This window comes from Electrophorus electricus, chromosome 3, assembly GCF_041902795.1.
Source record: "Electrophorus electricus isolate QZ-2024a chromosome 3, ASM4190279v1, whole genome shotgun sequence".
Taxonomy (NCBI): domain Eukaryota; kingdom Metazoa; phylum Chordata; class Actinopteri; order Gymnotiformes; family Gymnotidae; genus Electrophorus; species Electrophorus electricus.
Window position 1 is genome coordinate 35,533,213 of NC_137499.1, and position 10,698 is coordinate 35,543,910.

Genomic DNA, 10,698 nt, shown 5'->3' on the forward strand with positions numbered 1-10,698 from the left:
TAGTTTCAGGTACCTTGGTGTTCACATCTCGCAGGACCTGTCCTGGTCCCGCCATACCAGCTCCCTGGCAAAGAAGGCTCGTCAGCGTCTTTACCACCTCAGACGCCTAAGGGACTTCAGACTGCCCTCCAAGGTACTGCGGAACTTCTACACCTGCACTATCGAGAGCATCCTCACCGGGAACATCACAGTCTGGTTTGGGAATAGCACCAAGCAGGACAGACAAGCACTCCAAAGGGTAGTGCGTTCAGCAGAGCGCATCACTCACTCGGAACTTCCTGACCTGCAGACCACCTACTACAAGCGGTGCCAAACCAAGGCCAGGAAAATTGTGAAGGACCCCACCCATCCCAACAATAGACTCTTCTCTCTGTTGAGGTCAGGGAGGCGCTTCCGCTCCCTGAAGGCCAAGACAGAGAGGCTGAAGAGGAGCTTCTTCCCACAGGCCATTCGGGCCCTGAATCAGGGAAACTGATAAACTGTGGGGACCACCACCACCACCACCACGTAACATGACTGTATATCTGTACATCTGTATATATAGATTTAGATTTATACTCAATTAACCTGTTACACAACAACTGTAGATATGGTATTATACAAAATGGATCTGTACATTCTGTAGATTGTGTACATATATACCCAACCATATACATTGTACATTGTGTATATAATCATAATATACATATATTGTACATACATTGTTAATATATTTTTGTACATACATAGAATATATATATATATTTATCTGTATATATATTTTTTTCTCTATGCACCCCTGGTTCTCTTCCTCAGTTTGGACAGAGCACTCTCCACCATTTCACTGCGAGTTATACTGTGTATGACTATGTATGTGACGAATAAACCGAATTTGAACTTGAACTTGAAATCATTCTGTAATCAGGTCCAGACAGTTGTGAATATCGCGTCAACAAACTGATACGGTGCATCAACAAACTGATGCGGTTGTTTTACTGACGGTATGCTCGAAAGAATTTGCTTGTTGACATTTAATATCAGGAGCAATTAGTTTTACAGTAGTTCCCGAAAGAGAAGAATGTACATTGCGGTTCTCATATTGGTCAGTGTTATCAGAATCACTGCCCAAACTTTCTTTGTCATCTCTGTCTAAACTGCATGTCTGGTTTTTATTCTTAATTTTTCTATTAAGTAAAACCGTCTTTGCTTTTCACAAGTTACACGTGGATTACGTTTTCTTTAAATCTAACGCATCACAATTATATACCGGTGGCGGAGCCAAGGGGGCGGATCTGACAGACATACTTGTCCTTATTTTCTTTTTTCAATCTGTTTTAACATATTTATCCCATTCAACTTTCATCTTGCTCCATGTAGCAAGGCATCTATTCATGTAATCATAATTCCAATTTGGGTCTCCCTGATCCTCTCTTATGCAATTAGCTGCCAGCCTCATATGAGTCTCCTCAAAAGACCCCTCTCATGGATAGATCCAGCCAAAATATATTCTGAATCCTTCAGTCCATGCTGCCAAATTATCTACCCATGGAACTGCATATTCTACTAAAGTATTTCTGTCCATCCATGCCCCTGGACTCTCTCCCGGATTAGGTTTCGCAAATTTACCACCATTGTATTTGAAGAACAACCAGGACGAGGTTGGGACCGGTCTTCGTTGTCTGGCCAGACCAGGAACGGATAAACTCAGTGAACTAGTGTGTCTTCCCAAGCCTGCAGCTGCTGACTGCAGAATTAGATGCAATTCACACCTAGTATACTCAAAATAACCCTGTGGCCAATGTGATTTGGACACTGTCAGAATAGTCACCAAAGAGGATGAATAAAAATGACAACCAAAATAATACACACCTGCAGGTGACCATCCCATTCTGACACCAAATTGTAAGGAAAAAAAAATCCTTATTTTCCTTAACCCTGTCCCTCTGGTCCCGCTCTCCGCCTCACCTGGGTCTGGTTGTTCCTCCTTAGGGCCCTGGAGCACGTTTCTCAGAAAAAGTGACAGAGTCAGAGATGCTCAGAAGCACACAAACTTTATTCAGAGATACATGAGTATATATAGGGAACAGAATCTTTCAATAAGTGGAAATATATAAATTTGAGTAAGTAGAAATATGTAAATAATATAGCAAGTGTAATATGTTCAGACATGGTAATACATGCTCAGACATTATGTGATCTAAGATGAGACATTCAGCTATCGCCAACTCCAGACCATATTTTACATGGCTTATCAACTATCTAAAAATAAACAAGAAGACAGCAAAACATGAGAGTAAAAAGACAAATGTAGCACTACTAATAAAGGATAGGTTATTTACAGAAAAGGGAGCCACATTGTAGGGAACTCTAACAACTGTTAATCATGTTATCTTGTTGTCTCAATTGACTGCCATTGTATTATCTAATAATGCCTTGAATTACTTTAATAATTACTTGCATAATAGATCTAAACTTGTACTTTCTGGGGGTTTTCTGTCTGAAAAGTTTGCTGTTACATCTGGAATGCAACAAGATTCCATTTGGGGGGCATTGTTGTTCCCCATATTTATAAATGACCTTTGTAAGAATTCAGTAAATACTAATATGTGTTTTTATGCAGATGATACAATCATCTATTGCTGTACCCTTTCATCAATGCAAGCTATCTTGGATTTACGGAGGGCATTACAGCACAGTCTTAGCTCTCTTAAACTGGTACTTAATGATCAAAAAACAAAACGGATGTTTTCTAAAAATGTAATGGATAAATCCTTGTTACTACAAATTTACACATTTTAGGGCAAAACAATAGAACTAGTTTCATATTACAAATATCTGAGATTTATGATGGATATCTTTTAAACTGCATGTTGAAAAATTAGCAAAGAGGTTGAGGCTAAAATTAGGGTTTTATTTTAGCAGTTCTTGTTTTAATCAACAAGTGAAAGAAATTAGTTGAATCTACCTTTTGGCCCGTTTTGAATCATGGTGATATTTTATATAGGCCACCTCAAAGACAATATTGCATCTATTAGATTCATAACATATACTAGATATTCTACTCATCAGCGTGAACTTTATGAAAGAACAGGTTGGGCACTGTTATCGAGTAGACAGATACACTAACATTTGTGTTCATGTCTGTATCAGTATAATTAATATTCAAGAGGATATACTCGATATTCAGAAAGTTTGTTCTAAATTTGGTATGATAGCATTCAGCTATAGCACGTCGTCAACATGGAATGAGTTACAGAAAGATTTGAAGTTGGAGAGCCTAATATGCTTATCTGATTTTAAGAGATGTTTGTACGCTTGCTCCCATTTTTAATAGTTTATTGTTGATTTCTGTAGTCCATTCTTTACCATTTTCCCGTTTATTTGTATGTGTTCAGCTGAGTGTGTCCTGCCTTCTTGGCCGGGACTCACTTGTAGAAGAAATGTATCTTTGTGAATTAAACCCTGGTTAAATAAAGGTTTAATGATCATCATCTAGTAAAAACAATGAGTTAAAGGACGTACTAGATCATTTCATTTAAAAAAAAAAGCATGCTCACAAAGCAACACAGAATTCTAGTTTTCTACTAGAGCCGGTCTGTTAAATGTTTTTTTTAAATGTATTTTAAAGTCCAATTATATCATGGATCATAACTGAATTGAAAGATGCTGCATTACAAATGGGAAAGGCCCCAACATGGGAGTGGTAACACTGCAGCAGCCTCCGTCACAAAGAAAGTGCTTCTTAGTACATTTCCATGGCTTTAACCCAACTACTGGACAAAAAGCACACTCCAAATATCTACTGGAAACACTCGAGCATACATACAATTGTGAAGCACACCTAGAAATCACAAACCACACAAATCCTTCACAATATTTAGCACTATTTGCAGAGCCATTGGAGAAGCTGGGCAATGCTCCAATTCTGAAGACAGCAACCCCAGTACCCTCACTATGTTTAGTCAACATACACTCAACTAAAAATAAAGCCATATAAAATCATTGAACCATATATTGTGATAGATCCAACCTATGCTATATTTGTTTTGGGATCTCTCTCACAACATGGATTATATTTTCTTACCTGACCATCAACAGAAGACTAAAGTATGAGATTGAATTAATGTTACAGTTCCAGTTTATTGAACAACCATCAGCAGAGAGGGATTCATCAGGTACCATCATCAGATACATTTTACAATGTACACATTTAAAGAATCATGATTAATTACCATCACATTAAAGAAAAATGATAAATAAACACAAACAAACAAACCAACCAACATGTATGTACAATCTGTACCAGCAGCCACTGTGTAACATCACTTCGAGATACCCCTGGATTAAGGCATCTCAGAAGCGAGATCTCACTTGGTAAACAATCCGGAAACCATTTTTCGGGAAGTTCAAAGTTTAACCTGATGACATACATAGGGCATATTGAAGTGTGGTGAAATGTAGTGAAGGCAAGATCAGGACCCTGGGGACTTGTGCTGAGTGACCGTCTCAGCCTCCTTGCTAGGGCAGAAAGAGTCTGCCATGCTCTTGGCGTATTCGACCAGCTCATACGAGTCCCGAATGTCAGACAAGCCGAACCAAAAGACGATCCAGCAACCGTTGACAAAGCTACCGTCACAGTGCTTGAAATACCTGAGGAATGGGAACAGGCAGGTAAGTGAGGGTGGCAGGGCAGATGGAAAAGGTTGATTTTCTAGTATCCAAAAGGTACAGGAATGAGATTGATTCTAGTGTATTTGTAGGGTTGGGGGAGATGGTGTGAGTCTGCATCAAGCTCTCATTTACTGATGTTTCTTAAGTGTATGATCTGTGAGTGAGCTCCAACTCACCATGGGTTAATGCGATTGGTTGAGCGAGACCTCCAGAAGAGTTTGCCCAGGTCCTGGCGGATGCATTCCCAGAGGATCTGTGCTGTGCCCTGGCCCTGTTTGCTACCGCTCACTACAAACTTATCTAGATACGGAGTGTCACTGCTCACTGGCTCAGTGGTGATGATGGCAGCAGCACTGTACCTGAGGAACAGGAAGCAGGTCACCAAGCAGAACACCCACTAAACACACTACAACTTGTGGCTACAATATGCACTACACTATGGTCCCTAACATGAGGACAGAAACAAGACCAGGCAAAGCTAATAAACTATTGCGGCTAGTCTTAAAAACTAACAATCTTGAGAGCTTAAGAACACATTATGCACAGCACAGTCCAAGAGTAAATGAACTATGGCCATTTTTGTTGTTCATGTATTGCAGCATATTCGATTTGAGAGGAAACAGTGACTATGGTTGAAGTGTAGAATGTTGGTTTTAATGAAACATTTTGTAAATGTACCCTCACCAGCCACTTTATTAAAAACACCTACATCCAGCATGCAGTTAGAGCCTAGAGCTTATCGTCAACCTCAGTTAGTGTCAGATGTCCAAATCTCATCAGTGGGTTTTTATTTGTTTGTTTATAAACCATAGGAGCACTGCTTGCTGGGTATTTTGGGTGGGGTACCCCTGCACTCAACCCAGCATTGATGACATGCATAAAAACCATAACACTGCTGTACCTGTACCAGCTCAACACCCACTACCATGTCAGTGATAATGATTGAGAACAGCCAATAAAACTCAGTAGACGTCCAGTAGTCAAAAACTAACCAGTGATCAGCAAGATACAGTACCTAATACAAGTCATATACATAATACATATAAAACAATGTACCTAATATAATGGCCAGTAAGTCTAGGTAAAAATAACTTTTTCTAATAAAAGTATCTAGTGTGTACACCAAGATTCTGATGTCTCATTATGATCAATAGGCCACAGACATTCCTCACATCACTGTAGCTTAATGATCATAGTACTGAACAATCGAACACTTAAGTGAGGCTGGTCTTACCCTTCAGACAGATAGATGGAATGCAGTCTGCCCTTAAGAGAGGTGATGTAGTCCTCCTTCAGTTTCTTCCCAAATGATTTGTTAATCAGAGCCAGGAGACGGTCTATGTCTATGTCCTCAAGGCTTTCATATCTGACAGAGGGTGGAGAGCTTTGCTTAGAAGCATGATCAGCGTCGGATCAGATCACTGAGTGCAAATACTAAGGTTCTCAAACACACACACACTTCTGGAACACCCAATTATTATAAAATGGGCAAAAAAAACATGTCAATCATACTGTTTTTTTCTTTTATACAGTATTATATAGTGTCATAATTGCCCATAGATAGGTCACCCATCCAAAGATTAGTTTAAAAAAAAGAAATGAAAATTCATAATAAATACAAAAACTAAACGTACTTGTGAATAGGATCTCCATTTTTGAACAGGGTGCCAGAACCTAAAAAAATTCAAATGATACAGCAACGTTATGTGACTGGAGTCATTTCAGCACATTAGTTTTAAACATGGAATATCTGGGACCTTATAAAACCAGAGAATTTTAAAAGCATCACTAGACACAAGTTGGATAATAATGAAAGGAGATCCTCGACAGGTCAGCAACTCCATATCAGCAACCATTTAAAATACTTCAGAAGTGGCTGGCACTGCACTTTCCTCCAAAAATAGTTACCTTGAGTTCAGCTACAGTATATCATATGGAAAGATATACAGTGTTTGCACGTGTTAAAGTCTAATGTTGAAGTCTAAGTTTAATAATAACAGAAAAAAGTACCATTTAATAAATAAAACTAAAATACTTAAAATAAGAGAATAAGAAATGTTATTTAATATACATTAAAAACCCACAAAAGGTATGTTGAATGCTAAAGGAAAAGTTGAGCTTTTAGCTGTGTTTGTGTGTGTGCGCATGTGTGTATATTTCTTTTTTGACAAACTGTTAATACAATGTGCATGACGAATCTACATAAGAAGGTAACAAGTTCTAAATCTCTGGAGCATATGCCAAAAGTCTGTGTTACTATGTTTCTTGTGCTTCACTCTAGAAACATTCAGAACAGATTGTTCAGGCAAAAAGATTTGGCTGACAATGACTAGGGGTAGTGATTCAAACAGCATAAAAACACACCATCTACATAACTGGAGCCAAAACTGAAGGTGTTTAAAGCATTAAATGTTTTTTTCCCACACTAACTCATAGCATGTTGAGCTGTGACATGGTTGGCCTTCAAGACGCAAGAAAGACTGCTTAGGTTAAACACACAAAACAAAGTTTCTCATGAAATTTCAAACCAAGAAACAAGGTGCTCACTAAATTACAAACAAGGAAATATGAAAAAATAAATGTATAAGAGCTAGAAATAATCTCCAGTTAGATCTGATTTAAGGTGCACATTCAGACATCTCGGTTTCAATCAAAGGCCATTCCCAGTCTACAGTACTGTACATGATTTCAGCTCATTCGTCCAACTAATTCCAAATAGTTGAGAACTCAAAGTTGAACTAAAAGTAAAAATGAAAAGGGTGTACTGTCTAAAGGGTGTGTGAGAGTGAATGCAAGTACGTGTGTGGGCGTTTGTGTCCATGTGAGTACAGGTGTGTCTACATTCTTCTCACCTTTGTGGCTGAAGAGTTCAGTCAGCAGCGTGTTGGCTGAGGTGACTACGGCGGAGCTCTCAGCTGGGAGCTGATTGAGGAGCCGAGTGATGGCGCCGACCTGGCTGCGCTCCAGCGTGTTGAGCCACTGCGCTGACATCAGAGCTGACAGGTCACCCGGCAGCAATACCGTACCCAGCACCTGATCAACACAATGATTCATTGCCCATGTTCATCTGTCTCTTTGGATGTCTTCGAGGGAAGACCAAAGAATCACCTCTTCAGTGGGTCACTGAGCACTTAAATATGTACTAAACATATTTTATGTCTACTTTCACACTTTAGCCAGGTTTTTAGTCTGACTTCTTGACCCATCTATAAATGTTTGTGATGGAGATTACAAAGCACTTTTGTAAGTCTAAAAGTCTAAATTCTAAATGTAAATTCTAGACAAAGATATATCGAATGCTAGAATAATGTAAATGATTTTGCTTACACTAGTGCCCAACTTGCAAAGCTGTATAAAAGGTTTATTCTCAGATAAGTAGTGCATGACAAATTAAGACCCAAAAGAGTACAGGTACCTACATTCAATTACCCATCATCTTTTCCTTTGATTTGGAGTGAATTAATAACAACTTAATAAATCAGTGAATAAACAAATAAATTCCACTGCTGAATATGAGGCGCACACCCACTTTTTGGTTCTGGTTGCGGAAGCCACCCCAGCTGTTGAGGAACATGACTTTGAGGGGCTGTAAGGCTTGTGAAATGGCTGCCGTGACCTTGTAGGAGTCGAGGAGTGTGGAGCAGCCAGCTGTGTCAAGGCCCACTGGACACAATAGCGGAATGGCACCACTGTTCAGACTCCACTTCATCAGGGTTGTGTCCACCATGATGGAGGGATCACCACTAACACAGGACATGGGAGAGTGACAATTACAATTAATCACCCTTGTAGCCTTTATAACTAAAGATAACCCATAATGCAGTAGGCTGAACATTAATCATTTTTTTGCTTTTTCCTTTCATGATTCAAATAACATCATCCTTCCATGTAATTTCACATAGCTGACATCATCTTCACTAAATACACTGTATAAGTGAAGATCCAGGCTTGAATGGACTGGGATCCCTGTCAAGTGGGCTGGCTCACCTGCAACCATGCTGAGGCTGCTGAAGTTGCAGTAGTGCCTCCGCACTGAAGAAAGGCATGACACTGGCCGAGTTGTGCTGCAGGGCTTCAGTGAGAGCTTGGCAGTACTTCACCATCAGTGTCCTACAGTCAGATGCATCACACGCGTCTGGAGGAAGCCCAATCACCACTACAGTCTTCATATCCATGCGCTGAAGAAAGGAGAGGCTGAACGCCAGGCTGTGCACCATCTCATGGCTCTTGAATACAGAGGCGTCAATCTGGATAGAAGGATACAAATGTTAGGTGAGCTTGAACATCCTTCCCTAGTCAAGTTTTAATTCACCTCTCTAAAGAACAAGTATTGGTTCAAACCCCCTGTTATGTGCAGCAACATGTAGGTGCTTGGGAGTTTTTAAGGCCACAGGTGCAGAGAATGAAGACATTGGCTGCCTGCCTGGAGACGGAGACTTCCCTTTGAATAACTGGTTCTGGGTCCCTGCACCCCCCAGTTTTAGGATGTGATTTTTTACTATAACTAACGTTAGGCTTTGGTTTACATTTAACGTAACCTTCTCTAGTTAGCTAAATGTCATGCCTCTGAACTGACAATGACACCGCTACCAAAAGAAAAAAAAATCCTAGATAACCTTAACCCTAGCTAGCTAGCTAGCTTAGCCACCTAGCTAACTACTTACTCCGTTATATAGCTACAACGGCAAGGTTTACTTTACAATATTACGTTTATCTAACGTTAGCTCGCACTACGCTCATCAACTTCATTCATTGTAAATCAAGTTATCTATCTACCAATCTGCTTAACACGCTCCTATTTCATTTACCTCCAAAACTGCAAACGCAGGCGTCTGTGACAGGTTAGCACGCTGAAATTGCGTCAGCCAGTATCGTGCTTCCCGCGGATCCCCACCGACTTCACTGAGAAAAGCTTTAATATCTCGGTACATCAGGTTGCGATTCGACCATACACCGCGTTCAGCCGATGAAACAGCATTGGTCCGCTCTTCATGAATCCATACCGGGGTCTTGTTTCCCTGCCCGGCGAATTCAGCTGACATCAATCGGCGCTGAAGTTTAATGAATCTCTTTTGAGCGATATTCGGATGCCGACCGATGGGTGAAGACTTTGACAAAAACTGACGGGCCATTACAATGGCCCTACACCCGGGCGAACCACCGTTTACTTTTGCCATACTTAATTTCCTAATAACCTAAGCAACGTTCAAGTAAAATGGGCAAGAAACGACCCCGTCCTACGCTGGTTAGTAATCGCGGCTACTGACCGTGGCCACCAGATCCCGCGAAGGCGTGGCCACAACGCTTATGGGCCGTTACCATGGTAGACGAGAGTCGTCTTCGTCTTCTTTTTCCATAGATTATGAAGCAGTTGAATGGTGCATTGGTGCCTCTTACTGGTTCCAAGACGCGGGGCACAGTGCCTGGATCAAGGAACCACGTGAAGCACTTTGTCGTAGAGGTGCTATACAAATGAAAGTTAGTGCTGCTTCTTGTGAGCACTGTTTTCATCCTACCCTGTCCGCTCTGTTGAAACTCCGACCATCATTATAAAGCGGGCTAGCATGTGGATGTAAATTGAAATCATTGTGAAAGACCGTGAAATACACTGTGTTTAATTTGTGACATAAAACAGTTGAGCTCACACTGGTTGAGATGTAGACTTTTGGTCCATGTGGTAAATGTCACTTTGCAGTTGCACAGTACAAATGTAAGCAGTAGGTGGCAGAATGGTTCCACATAATCGGACAACCTGCGCTACCAACAATTAATCAATGCGCCAGCATGTTCTTCTACACTTATATTTATTTCTACTGATATAAGCCTGTAGCATCACTTAAGAGAGCCTGAGCCTATGAGCGAGAACTCAACTAAATCTTACCTGAAAGCAAGCAGCATGATTCAGTGCACTATAATAATGCGCTATGCAGTCTTACCAGTGTTTACACATGGTTTTATGCATTCATATGGACTGCAATGTGACAATGTGGAGGTACTGGAAATTAGTCTGCTGTCACTAAGTTAAATTATTTAAACTAACCTAAATGA

The 10,698-nt window shown here is 40.4% G+C and overlaps 1 protein-coding gene across 1 annotated transcript; it reads right to left on the minus strand.

Moving 5' to 3' along the window:
* Positions 1-4,099: 4,099 nt before the first annotated feature.
* nags (N-acetylglutamate synthase) lies at positions 4,100-9,911 on the minus strand. The gene is made up of 8 exons (XM_026997822.3): positions 9,459-9,911; positions 8,638-8,897; positions 8,180-8,393; positions 7,503-7,683; positions 6,285-6,324; positions 5,885-6,016; positions 4,827-5,009; positions 4,100-4,629 (listed from the first exon to the last, which is right to left on the minus strand). Exons 1-8 carry the CDS (start codon positions 9,825-9,827, stop codon positions 4,452-4,454), a joined length of 1,557 nt encoding a protein of 518 aa, XP_026853623.2. The 5' UTR covers positions 9,828-9,911; the 3' UTR covers positions 4,100-4,451.
* Positions 9,912-10,698: the final 787 nt, after the last annotated feature.

Excerpts from the sequence above, each read along its gene's own strand:
- nags (XM_026997822.3), bottom strand. The coding sequence starts at position 9,827 with ATGGCAAAAGTAAACGGTGGTTCGCCCGGGTGTAGGGCCATTGTAATG. Across the intron at positions 8,898-9,458 it reads CTGCGTTTGCAGTTTTGGAG|ATTGACGCCTCTGTATTCAA; the intron begins GTAAATGAAATA and ends CCTTCTATCCAG. Across the intron at positions 6,017-6,284 it reads AATGGAGATCCTATTCACAA|ATATGAAAGCCTTGAGGACA; the intron begins GTACGTTTAGTT and ends ACCCTCTGTCAG.